Source organism: Ascaphus truei, chromosome 1 (genome assembly GCF_040206685.1).
Source record: "Ascaphus truei isolate aAscTru1 chromosome 1, aAscTru1.hap1, whole genome shotgun sequence".
Classification (NCBI taxonomy): domain Eukaryota; kingdom Metazoa; phylum Chordata; class Amphibia; order Anura; family Ascaphidae; genus Ascaphus; species Ascaphus truei.
In genome coordinates, this window is record NC_134483.1 from 512,946,457 (window position 1) to 512,963,624 (window position 17,168).

Genomic DNA, 17,168 nt, shown 5'->3' on the forward strand with positions numbered 1-17,168 from the left:
TAATATGCATGTTTAAAGACTGTTTTATTATGACCTGTGTAGATTAAAGTCTTCAGATCTCAAACAAACCTTTTTTCAGATATGTTCAAAAATATGGAGCTGCTGATATCCTGGCTATGGATTTGCACATGCCAACAGAAATATATGGAGACCTTTAGTACTTTGTCTATGGCTGTTCCAAAGTTCAGATAATACCAAATGTCTTTGTCTGTTGTATTAAAGAACTGTAATAGAACACAATTGAACACAGCTAATAAATAACAAACCGTTTTGCCGTATTATCAGGGATTCTACCATACTAATGCCAAGTATACCAATATCGTAATGTCTGTGTAAAATGTCAATATATATAAACAAACATATGTAAATAACAATTATGATCATCAAAAATGATGATCGTCTTTCAAACAAGCCTATTTTTCACATTAGCCTTAAAAGGAGGCTTCCTTTATCGACTGCTATACAGTGCTGTCCGCGCTATACAAGGAAAAAAATGTGTGTTATGTACAGTATCAACTCTACAAGACACCTATGGGAGGGATTGGCACCAAGAATATGTGTGACGATGGGTGACCACAAGGGGCTAGAAAGACATTGCTGGTACTGAAGATTTTGGGAAAAAAACTATTACTCATCCATTGTCCTAGAGAAACAATTGGTAAAACCATTAAGATTTATCAAGAGGAGATACAAAACAGATAACATAGAAGAAACAGTTACAAGGGCGAACATGCTCAATAGGGACAAAATGCTTGTGCCCAAGGTGAAATCTAACACAAAATGAGTACAACATTCCTTTTATCACAAAATACAACAGAGATGCGGGGAAGATCAGGAGTATTGTTGACAAGCACTGGCACCTGATCAAAAAGGATCCATGTTGAGTGGATATGTCTCTGATCGCTCGAAAGTGATTTTTATAGAAGCCCCTAATATCAAAGCAAAATTGGCACCAAATGTGTTCGAAACTACAGGGACAATAACGTCCACCAATTGGCTTCAGAAACCTATGGGATTCTAAAAATGCTTAATGTGCAAATCCTGCACACATGGATCGACTGAAAAATCTAAATTTACTTCACACTCTACAGGAGAAAATTTCCTAACTAATCAATATCTGAACTGCAAAATGACACATATAGTATATCTAGAGTACTGCTGTGCCCATGTGGACTCCAGTATGTGGGACGCACCGCAAGACCCCTTAGAGTCCGCCTACGGGAGCACATGGGCAATATAAGGAAGAAACTCCTAACACATAATGTATCAATACATGTTAGTATGGTACATGCTGGCAATCTCGTTGGTTTGACCTTCAGAGGAATAGAATTCAGACCCCCAAATTGGAGAGGCAGAGAAAGACTACTCAAACTTTCCCAAAGGGAAACATTTTGGATATACAGGCTGAAGACCCTGGGACCACATGGCCTAAATATTGATTGGGGCTTTTATTTAAAAATGGTACACTTTGGTCCATCATACCACCTTTAGGCAAACTCCCATTGCCGATAATCCATTTTCCACTTTCTATTCTCTATTTTTAAATAATTTTACATTCCCATTATTTCCCCTTTCTCTAGTTATGTGGCCCACCGCCGCTTATTGTGATCATTTCTGATGTTAGTAGTGGGTAATTAACACTTGTTTTGATCTTCCACAGATCATATCGGCCATCACCGCCTTCTTTACTATGTGCATCCTAATTTTAAATTGTGACATTGTATGTGTACATAATTTTAATCAGATATGCATAACTTTGTTGAAAAACAACATTACACCATTTTTCTAGTGTGCAAGATATGGGATTCAAGACATTGACTATGTCCCGATGGGTAATTTTCATTTGGGGTCTGTAGGTTGTCATGGTACACATGACTTACCAGCCCGAGTCCTACCTAGACTATGAGTACATGTTCCCACATTATGTTCATGCACCTAACGCAATTTATGCATTGAAACATAGATTGTATCATGGGAAATACACCACCTTCTAGTTCACTTGTCCAAACACTGGTGCATGAACCTTGAGATACTTTATATTCTTACATATGGTTCTCTTAGGTGCACCATTTATTGTTCTACCATTAGATCAGATTTGCACTATAGATACTTATTTGATCCTTAGCACAACTATTATCAATCTCATGATGTTTTAGATATAAGCGTTTATTTCCATGCTGTAATATATTTGAAACATACATGGATTGATCAAGCATACTGGCATATACAGATTAAAAGACTTGCTATTGTGCAATTTTAATAGATATTTCTCTGTATTCTGGGTGCTCCATCACTGATACCTGTCTTCTACCACTGTTAATCTCATGTTTTAGATCCATATGTTTATCATCATGGTGTGCCACACATTTGAAACTGTTACGCTGTGCTCACCACAAACAAGACGAGACCCCTGTACTGAGATGGGAGTATGAACACACCAGCCACAGACACAGGGATCATGTCTGGAGTGTAGAGTAGCTTGTCCAGGGTAAGAAGGGAGCGACGATATCAGGGATACACCAAAAAATTAAAAAACATATAATAGTGCAATATATCAAGACTGCTTGGATAGCAGGAAAGCTTGGCTCTTTAGAAATGCCTACTTACAGCAGGTCAGATAAAAAACAGCATTTTCTACACCACTGGTAGAGATGGGTCTTAATCTTCTAAACCAGGACAGGTTTTCAGCAGGGAGTATACTCAGATCCGCTCTCAGACAGGAGATAGTGTATGATGAAAGTCATGCAAAACAAAGGCAGACCATGGTACAGATCGATATAAAATATGTATTGGAAAAAACAATAAAAGCATAGGAATCGTACTCACAATAAGTACATTAGACATGTACACATAACGTTTTCTTTGAGGCAGGGAGGTGCCGGACCCGTGTGGTACAACTCAGCTGCTCTTCACCACTACTCGCATCAGACCGTGTGGAAGCTGGCGTCTGACATCACATCCTGAGGAAGTTGTCATTGATAACGAAACGCGTAGAGCCAGTCACAATTGCAGCTGCCTTTGAACTGAAGGCTCCCGAAGTGCCGAGTTCCCTCACTGCCTGCCCCCAAAGCTCCTCGACCGGACCGGACGTCGTCACCGCCGTACCGGATGTGACGTCAGACGCCAGCTTCCACACGGTCTGATGCGAGTAGTGGTGAAGAGCAGCTGAGTTGTACCACACGGGTCCGGCACCTCCCTGCCTCAAAGAAAACGTTATGTGTACATGTCTAATGTACTTATTGTGAGTACGATTCCTATGCTTTTATTGTTTTTTCCAATACATATTTTATATCGATCTGTACCATGGTCTGCCTTTGTTTTGCATGACATTCATCATACACTATCTCCTGTCTGAGAGCGGATCTGAGTATACTCCCTGCTGAAAACCTGTCCTGGTTTAGAAGATTAAGACCCATCTCTACCAGTGGTGTAGAAAATGCTGTTTTTTATCTGACCTGCTGTAAGTAGGCATTTCTAAAGAGCCAAGCTTTCCTGCTATCCAAGCGGTCTTGATATATTGCACTATTATATGTTTTTTATTTTTTTGGTGTATCCCTGATATCGTCGCTCCCTTCCTACCCTGGACAAGCTATCTCGTAAAGGAATCTATACATATTCCTGGAAGGTTGAGAAATTTATTAGAGATCACCTTTTTCACTTATTTAAAGTATACTGCACTTTATTCACTTATTGGTGTGTTAGCGCCGTTCACAAATCACATTAAGTTAACTGGAGTGTAGAGTAGTCATGCTAGCCGTGTCTGGGGTAGAGAGGTCAGGGTAGTCGTTAATACTTGTCAAGGTCGGGTTTGGAGAGTGCAGGATGGTCGAGGTGCAATGCCGTGGTCTGGGTTGGAGAGGAGAGGAGGGTCAGAGTTCCAGAAAGCAGATGGTCCAGGAGCAAGCCGGGTCGGTACACGAAGGGTTAACTAGAAGCAAGGCACAAACTGGAGCGAGGCAAGACAGGAGTGGTAAACACTGTAACACAATCTATTCTCAGCCAATGAGCCTGTGGCTCAGCTGAGCATATATACGGGGCTGGGCCAATCCCCATGGGGGGCGCAGCGGAGACGCGGTCTCCGTGGGAGCCTGTGATAGGTGGTGCGATTGAAGCTCAGCTGCAGCTTGTTAAAGCAGATCGATTGTTGCCATGGAGCTCGGGAGATCGCGCGCGCGTCACGTGCGTGCGCTGCACACCGGGAGCGCGCAATGTGATCCAGTGCCCACCTCTACTGCGTCACACGCCGCGCGAACCCAAACCGAAGTTCGGCCAACTGATGCCCCGCACGGGGGCACGCGAGAAGACGTGTGAGGCTGCCGAGCGTCAGGGATCCTCACAGAAACATACATGGATTGATTGAGAATACTGGGATGCACAGACTGAAAAAACTGGTCAATATGTAATTTTAATATCTACATCTACATGCTGTGTACTTCAATCTTATGCTGCAAGCGGTAGCTTGTCAGCCTCTGAAGGAGACTAACATCAGGCTGTATTTAATTTCACAATCAACTGATAGGTATTTAAACCTCCGAGGAACAATCACGTCCATCACGGAACCTGAGGAAGCATAGTCTTATGCGAAACGCGTTGTTCTATCGTGGACGTGGGTACTTTTGGCTCCATCCTTGGTTCTCTTAATCAGCTGTATAGCAGCCCTGTCAGCCGGAAGTGGGGATTCCTCTGCGTTGCAGCTATCAGAGACAACACAGTTACTGTTGAAGCATTGCACTACATGTGAGTGCATTGTTGCTTTTTATATATATATATATATATATATATATATATATATATATATATATATATATATATATATACATCACTTTTAACTTCATACCTTCTCTGTGTATAATATCCTACACTGTGAGACACCATCTGGCACCAGCACAGGGAGAATACAAAAAAGGTAAAGAATAAGCACACAGCACACCGTGGGTCAGAAGTAATTTAATACAGGTCTCATGGACCTAACAAATGTAAAATAACCAGCATAGAATATATAAAACAGTTTTAATAAAAGTCACATTTGGGAACTAAAGGCAACCAGACCACATCGGTATGAAACATAAACCTCATGCCGTGACTGCATAAGTCACTGCACACACAATAACTGTGCACTACTTCAAACAATAACCAACTACCTTGCAGCTAAAAATGAACAAAGACAATGACAGAAAAAACAACAATGAACAATTACACAAAACAAACAAACACAATGAGGGAGCACAGGACTGACCGTGGAGCTAGGCAAGCGGAACAGCGAGGGTGATGCTGATGTTATAGTCTGGACTGACACTCAGGAAAATGTACACCGCGCTCAAGCTTCCTTGTCACCTGCCTCTGACAATGGGTATCCGCGCTGGAACAGCCTCATGTGACCTCGACGCATTTCATAATACCGTACTTCGTCAGGGGGTCACGTGTGAGGCTGTCCGCGCGTCTAATATATCCCCTTCAGCCAATCTGAATGACTGAATACGTAAAAGGGGAGGAGGAAAAACGGAGAAGGGGAAGGAGCATAATATTAGTTTATTATTTAGTTTATATATAATTTTTTTATCCCTATAGAATGGGCTATTAGTTGCCTGAAAGATAATGCATTTGTTATTGAATTGCATGTTGTCTTATAATTAAGAACGCCTGAGATGTATAAAGCTGGAGTGTTCTGTCAGTCTGAATTAACATGGGGGGGGGGTGATTGGAGTGTCGTTACGCTTTGGCTACTGACCAGAAGGTTGTCGCTTCTCTAGCTGGGGTTAATCGTTAAGCAATTTGTTCTTGCCAGGTGATTGTGTAGCGTCATATGCATTAACTGAGAGTAACTTACACAATTTATGACTGGGAAAGAATGGCGGTCCATGAAAGGGGACTATTCTCACATTGTTTGGTCTGGAGCTTCGCTGTATTATTTTGTTCAACTTTTACAAACACCATTTCATGTGCTTCAAATGCTTTGTTTTCGAACTTTGAAGATGGGAGGTGCCGCAATTTTTCTGGTGCCTGAGGGTTAAGATACCTGATATAAGGTGCCACATCGATGAGCTATTACTTTTGATTACATGAACCAACAACATTTAGTGTAAGAAAGAAATCCTACACAAGAACCCTCATGTTAAGGGGAGACTCCTGGAGCGGGTAGGACCTCGGTGGCTGGAACAATGGGGAGCAGGCAAGAATTGTTGGCGTCACAAGCTGAGGTCGGAAGCAGACAGCAAGCAGGATCATCGGGGTCACAGGCAGGGTTCGGTGGCAAGCAACAAGCAGGATTGTCTGGGTCACAGGCAGGGTTCAGTGGCAGGCAGCACCAACGTGTTTCACGCTAAAAGAAGCGCTTTCTTGAGAAAGCGTTTCTTTTAGCGTGAAACCTCGCTGCTATAGTATACCATATTAGCACATGGATATAGGTCTATCAAAATAGATTGTAGAAATTGTGCTATGGTGTACCAAGCAAGGTGTGCTAGATAGTAAACCTTCTACTCCGATCTGTAAGTTAATATACTACAAACATAAACCGGAAAGGCAAACAGTCAGTCTATGAAAAGATGCTAGGCATATTAGGTCTGGTATGCTATTGAATATGACGCTGTGTCATAATGTGTGCTACAAACATTCATAGATGTATTTAATAGTGTAAGCCCTAGTTTGAGGGTCAAAATGAACACTTAAAATACAATGCTGTACTGTTATTGACACGTTGTGGAAAATAAGCAACTATGTTGTGTCCGTGTGGTAATGTAAATAAGGTATGAATACTCTCTCACATAGCTTGAGCTGCAGAGAGTAATATAGGCAACGGTGTTAGATCCGTTTAGCAAAGCATGCTAGGTATTTCTCAAGCAGGCAGATCTGCAATGAATCACAGGAGTAACAATGTTACATCCGTGTAGCAGAGCGCATGAAATACTCCTAGGCTGGGTGCCCGGTGGTGATGACGGCGTTCGTTCTGCACACCAATCACTCAACTCAGTAGTGGCAGGTCCCTGTGTCTCCTTGTGTGCTGGCTCACGCAGAGGTGTGGAGCATCAGCCAGCAGGATACAACATGATTGTGTTCCCGTGCGGTGTTGTGGTCACTTGGAGCACCGGGAGCCAATACGAGGGTAGATCCCTTTGACCAATGGGAGCGCAGCAAGCCAATGACCAATGGCAGAGTAGCTTTTTCAAACCCATGAGAGGGAAAAAAATTGTTTGTACTATGCCACTGTAATGTTTCCTGCTCCTGTTGGCAAAGCTGTGTCGGTGCAATTCCTATGCACATCTCCTTATTGCTTCCCTCTTCCAAATAGTTGGGGACCTTTTCCTACCAGAAATAGAGGCAGCAATGTGTGGGATCACCCCCGTTTTGGCCACGCCTCCGATCACTCCCAACAGACGCAGATCACGGTTTTAAGCTATGCATGCGCCACTAGGACGCCAGCTGCGCATGCAGCAGCCTCCACCGGGGACTTAGCCTTAATCATACACTCTGATCTGCAGAGTCACAGGAGGGACTACAGATGCAGCCACGAGTATTAGAACACTTGTACCTGGGAGATTCTGGGAGATTCTGGGGCAGTCTCACAGTAAATGCCTCAACATTGCTGCAACATTTCTGTGAGATTCTTAATGGCCCATCGGATTAACACAGAGTGTGGTCCCTGCAGTCCCATTCAAACTGAATGGGACTGCAGGGACCCCTTCTGTGTTAATCCGATGGGCCATTAAGAATCTCACAGAAATGTTGCAGCAATGTTGCGGCATTTACTGTGAGACTGCCCCAGAATTTCCAAGGCAAGAGTTCTAATACTCGTGGCTGCATCTGTAACTATTATTGGCACATTGTGGAAAATAAGGAACTATGTTGCGTCCGTGTGGCAGTGCAAATAAGGTATGAATACTCTCTCACATAGCTTAAGCTGCAGAGAGTAATATAGGCAACTGATAGATCAAAAGGCAGTACTGTTGATCATAGAAATAACATTAGGCAAGAATGTAAATTCAAATGGCTGAAAAATGATTTACACGTCTGATATTTTACTTAAAACCAAGGGGGGCAGTGATAGTTAAAGAATATTTTTGAACTTGTTTCTGTTATTAGTGAATGCGTACCTTGCTATGAATTAAATAATGTATTGTGTTTACATTTGTTTTCACAGGATCCAACTGCATTAATGAAAGGAATTGTTATATTAATCAAAAGGCACAATTACCTCCCATCTATTGATTCAATTAATGCTGAAACAAATGTTACAGAGGATAAATATGTTTACTTAGCTGCAGGAGATGATGCTCTGTGGAGGAAACAACAAGCACAACAAGAATTTATCAGGTGAGTTCCTGTCATGTACTGCAACTAACAGGCAGAAGGAAGGGTAATGTTTGCCATTTTAATTGTAGCGGTCATGTAAAATGGCTACAGTCATCTCTCCTGCTGACAGTAAGGCCTGGTAAGTGTGGGCATGCCAGCAGTAATCATGGAGGTTTCCCCTCACACCCTGGTGGGGTGCCCTGTGTATGGCTGGGACTGGTCACATGCTCTGACTCCATGGTTAGTGATGTCAGAGGTGTGTCAGCCTCAGAAGCTTACATAAGGCACAGCACTGTGTTTAAAAGTTAGTTGCTAGAAAGTTCTGCTGAGAGGAGGAAGGAGTTCCAGCTCTAGTCAGAGCTGAGGAAGGAGTTCCAGTTTCTATCAGAGTGTCAGTTATGTTATAGTAACTCCATGGGAGGCTGTGTCCAGGGACCTGGCACAGGATAAGTGATTCCTGCGGGAATAAGTGAATCCCTGATCTAGGTGATATACCTATCTAAAGGGAGCACGGGCGAGATGATCGGCTGAATATACCCATTGTGGAGGGCAGCTATGCCCACCGTGACAATAAAGATGGAGCTGATCAGAGAAACCCCTGTGTGTGAGAGTTCAATGATTACACAGGAGGTTGCACCACCGAGGAGTTCCTCGTCAGGATCATCCCCATGCGGACGCAGGGACCCTGGTGAGGTGGAGGCGCTGCACTGGAATTAGGTGAGACTCAGCACACTACCTCAGCTGCCTGTTTGACGGGTCCTCCCCACACACCATCATGCGGGAGACTCAGGAGTCCTGTAGCCAACAGGTGCACCATCAGGCATATCTACACTGTAATGGGGTCCGGTTAGACCACAGGGGCCAATGTGAGATTGGGTGGGTCAGGCCGGGCCAGAAATACCGTTACATTTGGAGGCGAGCTGCTGAGATCAGATCTGTCATCAGGACAGGCTCTAGCTAGGCACACTGGGAAACAGGGAGAGTGTCTGCTGCCACTTTGTGCTGCGTAGGGACGGACCTAGGGGTGGTCAGGGGCTGACGGGATATTGTCAGTTCGCAGGGACAACCTAGGGGCCTGAAAGGAGTGAGGGGTTTGGAGCCGGGCTATAGCTGACCGAGTCACCTTGAGGCAGTGCTAGTTGGTAGGATGCCAGAAGGGACAGCCTGTTAACTTGGTCAGGAGTCCTGGAGAGGGTCTGCGCTAGGCTGACCAAGACAGGTAGACGCCCCAAGTACTGCATGGCAGAGCCAGAGTACCTAGCCCATTCCAGACACTCACCGTAGGGAGCACAGACTGGGAGGAAGGAGCCACAGCAGACACTGAGAGAGTGAGCCTAGCCTGAGGTAGTGCAACACTGGGTCACACCTAGATAAGGTACACATGTGGTGGTGCATCTGAAGCTGATCTTTATTGTACCGGTGTGGTGGCTGCCCCGCAGAGTGGAGCCCCATGTACGACAACTGTTACGAGAGAGTGGAGGATCCGCGTGGTGCGGAGAACATAAAATGGCGGACAGAGGCTGATGGGGAGGGCACCCGTGGCGTGCAACCCACTGAAGAGCAGACTGTCGCCGAGTTGTCATTGACCAGGCTGCTCTGGAGCGGAGCAAAGGCTATGGCTGCCCCGTTTTTATCCTGTATGGGACAGCGAGGGGCCACCCTTGAAGAGTGTGAAGAAATTGTTATAATTGGGGGAGAACCCCGTGAGGAGAGCAAACAGATGGACTTTTTGGGCTCAACAGTCAACCAAAATGGCGGTTCCCGCTTGCTAGGGAAACCGCATGGGACAGTTACAGAAAATGTGGCTGGTGCAGGACTTGCAAAAAGCTGGCCGGGAATGGCGCGAACAGCAGAGCCCCGCCCTGAAGGGGGGCATGGCGCGAAAGCTATGGCTGCGCCGGGATGGACAGTGACTAATTCAGCCCCTGTGCTGAGTCAACCGTTGAGTTTATGGGACCCTCCCCTGATTTCTACCAGGGGGAGTGACTATCAACTATGGCCTGTGGGGATGCACCCACTGGGCCCAGGGACTGATATTCAGACGGCGCCACTACAAAAAGTAGTTCCGGCCGTGGAAGAGCCGCGCAAAAAGGATGGTTATCTTGCACGAAGGGCGGCTGCCAGGAGAAGGCGGGAACTAGCCGCGGGAAAAGACCCCCACCCTTGTGGGGAAATTGGCGCGAAAACGCTAACCGCGCCCACCAGGACTGAGAGAGGTGCGGCCTTAATTAAGGGGCATGATATTCCCCTGTGGGACCCGCCCATTATTGCAACCCCTGGGGGCGGGTTCCAGCTCTGTCAGAGAAGGGAGGAGCCGAAGCAGGGAGTGGCGGATCCAGCAACTTCCATCAGTCAGTTGCGAGGAACCACAGAGAAGGAGAGACCTGTACAGGAAGTGGCTCCTGTACAAAGAATGGCCTGCTCCTCCACTATGGGCACAATGGTCTCTACACAGCCCTACTCAGTGCCCGGCGGGGTGCTAGTAGTGAGGGTGGCAAATACAGAGACGGTAGTTGGGCTATGCCTACAATGCGGGCTGCCCGGAGGCACGGTCAACACGGCGGCACGTTGCCCTCATTGCGGGACTTTGTACCTGTGGCCTATGCCCACATTCATTCCTATACAGCCTGCTGACCCCCCGGTGGACGTGACAAGGCGCTCCGCCGAGTCCCCGGGCGCGCTATGGATCAACCGCGCGAGTCCCGGAAACAAGGGACTGGAGCCGGTCAAGTCGGCTGGGTCACTGGCGATTGAGGCGGCTGAATCAACCCCCGCGTTCGGGGAAAAGAGACTGTCACCCCGCCCGGAGACCCCTAAGTCCGGGCGAGGGGATTACTCAGACGAGGACCTCCGTGAGCTGGCGGTAGTAAAGACGGAGCTGAAAAGGCATACCGGGAGAACGACACCCCGTGGGGTGAGTGACAGGACGTCCCCCGCAGATCGGCGATCCGACCGACGGAGTCCCGCCATCCCAGGACCTGGCGGAGACGGGAGAGAGACACCTACACCCCTGCGGACGGGTAAGCCAAGCAGCCCTATTACTTACTTGGTTGCAGCAGACGGCGAAGCGCTGGAAGGGCCGCGCCAGGCCCAACGCGCACGTGGAGAAACAGCATCACTTCCGGTGGCGACGGCGGAGCAACCGGATGTCGTCATAGAGGAAGAGATCCCGCATGGGGGTCCCACGCGAGATGGCGACGCTTCCGGTTCCGGGGAGGACGTCACTTCCGGTGGCAACAGCGGAACCCAGGAAGAGAAAGCAGCGACGCTTCGGCGATCGAGGGAAGGTCCCCGATCACTTACAAGGCCCAGAAATTGGAGAGACGATCTCAGGACTGAGGAGGGTGAGACATCATCCTTGGACCAGTCTACGGACAGCCAGGAGCGGGTCGCAACCCCGTGGGGTCCCGTTCCGTGCCCCTATGCCCAAACCCCCGCCATAGTTAATACCCCTACCCCCATCACACGGTCACCGGGTTCACCGCCTAGCCTGGAGTACGTGGACAATTCACCGGGGGGAGAGGGAAGACGGACTGGGGAAAGACAGCGCAGTGGCGCTACGGAGGGCGATTCACGGGGAGGGGGAGAATTGAGGGTAGCAGATACAGCACCCCAACCGGCAGTAAAGGCTCCGGGGTCCTCGAGGTGGTTCAACTCGCGATCCACAAGGTCGTCAGGGGTATTTTCATTTGACGACGACAGGGAACCAGGGCCTAACCCATTTAAGGAGACCCGGTGGTGGGCCCCGCTATTTGAAGGGTACTCCGCGTGGATGGACCGTACTCGGTTCCTCATCCGGCGGGAGGACGTGGTAGATTTCTGGTGGAAAGAGGGAGAGTTTACATCCGAGCAGAGGGACAGGGAATTACAGAAGAGGTGGTTCCAGCTGGAGCGTAGAGACATAGCGCCCATGGGTCCTGACACACTGTCAGATCCAGTCGATCCTGATGAGCCCCTATCATGGGTGTTACCTGGGAGGGCAGGTAATGCTGATCTGACCAGGGTCAGTAGGGCGGAGAGGGCTATAATAGTCAAATATAAAAAATCCCATGGGTTGGAGTATCCCTATGTTCCGGAGCCCCTGATGGATGAAATTGAGGACAATAGGGAAAAGTGGCTCCAAGAGACTATAGAGCTGTATTTAGTCAATAGGGGGAGCGCCATTGTAGGTAAGAAGGCGGAAGAAAGGATAGACACCCTGATGCGAGTGTGGAGCATAGGGAGAAATGTTCACAAACATAGGGTGACCTATATGCCAGAGAGAGGATCGCCTAGGCATTACTATGTCACGGTCCTGGATATGGGTAATAGGGAGGTGAGGAAACCCGACCCAGATCACTATTTTTAGGGGGTACTAACGCATCACGCGGGTCTGTGGCTGCTGGTCGGGGCGGGCTTGGCGGATGACTGTATTCATGTGTACTGCATTATGAGGAAATTTGTGTGATGTTAATTATGTTTTCCGTTACAGTGCTTCCTGGAAAGAGGTATACAAATTTAGGTCCCAGCGAGGACGATGGGATTCACCAGGGGGAGAATGTAGCGGTCATGTAAAATGGCTACAGTCATCTCTCCTGCTGACAGTAAGGCCTGGTAAGTGTGGGCATGCCAGCAGTAATCATGGAGGTTTCCCCTCACACCCTGGTGGGGTGCCCTGTGTATGGCTGGGACTGGTCACATGCTCTGACTCCATGGTTAGTGATGTCAGAGGTGTGTCAGCCTCAGAAGCTTACATAAGGCACAGCACTGTGTTTAAAAGTTAGTTGCTAGAAAGTTCTGCTGAGAGGAGGAAGGAGTTCCAGCTCTAGTCAGAGCTGAGGAAGGAGTTCCAGTTTCTATCAGAGTGTCAGTTATGTTATAGTAACTCCATGGGAGGCTGTGTCCAGGGACCTGGCACAGGATAAGTGATTCCTGCGGGAATAAGTGAATCCCTGATCTAGGTGATATACCTATCTAAAGGGAGCACGGGCGAGATGATCGGCTGAATATACCCATTGTGGAGGGCAGCTATGCCCACCGTGACAATAAAGATGGAGCTGATCAGAGAAACCCCTGTGTGTGAGAGTTCAATGATTACACAGGAGGTTGCACCACCGAGGAGTTCCTCGTCAGGATCATCCCCATGCGGACGCAGGGACCCTGGTGAGGTGGAGGCGCTGCACTGGAATTAGGTGAGACTCAGCACACTACCTCAGCTGCCTGTTTGACGGGTCCTCCCCACACACCATCATGCGGGAGACTCAGGAGTCCTGTAGCCAACAGGTGCACCATCAGGCATATCTACACTGTAATGGGGTCCGGTTAGACCACAGGGGCCAATGTGAGATTGGGTGGGTCAGGCCGGGCCAGAAATACCGTTACATAATGTTAGAACAAGACATAATCGTAAAACACATAGAAAATCTCATCATGATCGAGAAACAATTTTTTGGGGGTTAAGGAACCTGTAACTGTGACTTATCCCTGTTTAAATAAAGCAGCCTCAGAGGTCTGAGAATCCAGCAGAGAGATAGTTAATTGCAGCCACTCAATTATCTAGTCTCCAACTGGACTAATGAGAAATGTAAAAAGCCTCATGTGAGACACAGGAGGGAGATTCATTAGCTCACATTTGGGCTGACAGAAGGAGAGCAGAGAAGCCTGCACACAGACACTGTCTTGAGCACAAAGGTGTGCTGAGATCAAGACACCCAGAGACCTATATTTCCTGGACACAGAGGACACAGGAACTTGCCAGAGACTGACATGGAGGGCCACCTGCTTAAGGTATCTTTGGGTTGATAGGCTGGTATGTAGGAATATCCCTCCAGTCGTGCAGATAGGTCTGGGGAAGTAAGTTAGCCCTTACAAAGGGGGGGTGGAGGGGGGGTTGTTATTTTTGTATGTTTTGCAAGGATAAAGGAACAGGCTCAAAAAGGCCAAGATATAATTTCACCCTAATCGGTCTCCATTATATGAAACTCTGCACACGTCTCTTACAGAACCCTATAATTATATTGTGAAATTCTGCGGAACCCCAACCCTCTCTAATAGCGCATCTAAGATCAGATGCATTGCAAGGAACCCCAACCCTCTCTAATAGTGTGTCTGAGATCAGATGCATTGGAAGGAACCCCAACCCTCTCTAATAGCGCGTCTGAGGTCAGATGCATTGTAAGGAACCCCAACCCTCTCTAATAGTGCGTCTGAGATCAGATGCATTGTAGGGAACCCCAACCCTCTCTAATAGCGCAACTAAGTTCAGATGCATTGTAAGGAACCACAATCCTCTCTGATAGTGCGTCTAAGATCAGATGCATTTTAGGGAACCCCAACCCTCTCTAATAGCGCAACTAAGTTCAGATGCATTGTAAGGAACCCCAACCCTCTCTAATAGTGCGTCTGAGATCAGATGCATTGTAAGGAACCACAATCCTCTCTAATAGTGCGTCTAAGATCAGATGCATTGTAGGGAACCCCAACCCTCTCTAATAGCGCAACTAAGTTCAGATGCATTGTAAGGAACCCCAACCCTCTCTAATAGCTTGTCTGAGAACAGATGCATTGTAAATTCTTCTGTTTTTGGTACAATTTTCAAATAACCTGAACATTTAATTGAAGCCCTGTTTAAAAACACTGAATTAGGTAATGCATTACTAAAATTGTAACAAGGCTATGATTGACAGTAATTACCATTTACTGTAGGTAGCAGTTTCGGAACGTCCATGGCTATTGTGATTTCAGAAACATTTCACATAGCTATTATTTTTTTATGCTAGATAGTATTTTTTTTAAAGCATTTAAACAATTAACAATTTGATCATAAAATCTATATATCTTTTTAAAGATTTTAAAGGTTTAAATCTACAAAAATCAAATATATATTCAGTGATAATTTCCTGTACCACAATTAATTTGTACAGATGAATTCACATGATCTCAATTGCTAATAAAATATATCTGCTAATTGAGAGCATGTGCTGTACTTTTAAATGTAAATTCCTTTTCACATTCATGCGCCTTTGCCTGATGTATAGTTGTTGCATATTGTACCTCTCCTTTCAGTAGCTTAAACGTGTTTATATTTCCACCTTTGCAATATAGGAATGATGAGTCAAATATATTGTAGTCCAATCAGTTTAGCACCGATTTGCATTGTATTGTTTTCTTCACATACTGTATCTCAAATTCACATATTTATTTCAGTTTAAGCATCAACTCAACCTTTCACTCTGCATACAGATGTAGCCAATGTTATTGGACCCCACTGGCATGTTGCAGCAGGAAATACACAACACACCAGCGTGACAAGCGGGCAGGGCGAACGTGTTATTTCATCAATGGCAGAACGCAAACTGGTGCAATAACGTTGGCTGCATCTGTACTTTCCCCATAAAGCTCTGTGCTCTCACTGAAATATCACGTCTTTTTATTACGTCCTAATGTATGACTTGGTCCTCTTAACAAAATAGTGCAAAGGTAGATGTCACAGAGTAAAAGCCACCAGTTCTTATAACTATTACCGTTAGTTGTGCGTTTCAGTATTCTCCTTTTTCAGACTATTTTAAACGATATGGTTATACTAGAACCTGGGGCACTTCTCGTAACCTTTATCGCTTTTGTGTCTTGCACACCAAAATTAGATTGTAAGCTCAGTGGGGCAGAGACTCAAAAATATGTCTATGTAATTTAGGAATGGTTTAGATCACAGAACTGTTTTTTCATTACTAAATATCTTTAATGTATCTTAGACATAAGTTTTAACATTTTCTTCATACAAGTACACACTGTACTCTAGCGGTGGCAATTTAACACCTACCAGCCCATGGGAGGACCTAACCTTAAGAGAATCAGGTTACATATTTACGAAGTAATGCTATTCCATAAGACATTGAAAGACACATTAAAGCTGTAAGGATTCTTTCTGCGGCGGAATGTGTATTATAGAATAGCACTGCTTAGTAAAATATGAATTGTATCTGCATTTGTTTTCTTGGGGCATCTTGTTAAGGGCCACATTTGCACTGTTCAGGCGGTCATTTCACTGACGTCCCCCTATTGAGAGGTTTTGTGTGCACTAGCCAGAGGAAGTCTTGGAGGATATGTTATCATAATCCTATGGCTTCACAATTTCTGCGAATCAATATAATGTAAAATGGTTGCTGGAAAGAGATCTGATACATTCAAGGTTGCAGACACGGATTCTAAGTAGTGACAAACCTTTCTGGCCCTACAGCCGGAACGTGCAGTGCAGCACCAGTCCGGAGCTGCACGAGTACGGGGCGAACGTCATGGTGACGTGTGCACTGCCGGTGGGCACGCTAGGCAATGGGCGCACATGTGCCAAACGGCTACCCGGTTTTATTGTGACTTTCTGGAACACCAGCCCATATCCTATGACATAAAAATACCTCTGATGGATGGGGCCTGTATATTTTAAATTAGCAGTTTTCTAGAGAAATAAAAACTTTCTATGTCATTTAAAATGAATAATGTTGCACTCTAATATTTATCTACCCTTTTGCATTATTAAATTAATTATTAAATGAGCTTCCCCTCTCCCACAAACTTTTTTTTTGCTTACCGGAAGTGCCAGTACTTTTTTGTTTTTAATTCCCCAGCGTCACTTTACCTGGCGGCACAGCTGCGCCAAGTCGTAATGTGGAATGCTGACCCGAGTCAATTCTGTTGGGTTGCAATAGAAACCCATTATGTGAAGCACAAGTCCCACCCAACCCAACTCTGGGTAACTACGGGTAGGGACACTACTATTAGAAAGTACACTAGAGCTCAATGTAGTGAAATTTACCTTTTGATATTTGGAATAGAGCAAAACTGAAATATATATTGTCCTCTTTGCCCTCTCAGCTCACCCCCTTATTTGATAACCTAAATTTCCCACC

The 17,168-nt window shown here is 46.0% G+C and overlaps 1 protein-coding gene across 10 annotated transcripts in view; it reads left to right on the plus strand.

Annotated features, from left to right (window-relative positions):
• POLN (DNA polymerase nu) overlaps nucleotides 1-17,168 on the plus strand; it is a 207,820-nt gene that overhangs the window by 65,036 nt on the left and 125,616 nt on the right. For all 10 annotated transcript variants that reach the window (XM_075570880.1, XM_075570908.1, XM_075570860.1 and 7 more), the window contains one exon: nucleotides 8,135-8,307. In XM_075570880.1, the coding sequence (XP_075426995.1) occupies nucleotides 8,135-8,307 (173 nt within the window). The remainder of the gene's footprint in view (nucleotides 1-8,134; nucleotides 8,308-17,168) is intronic.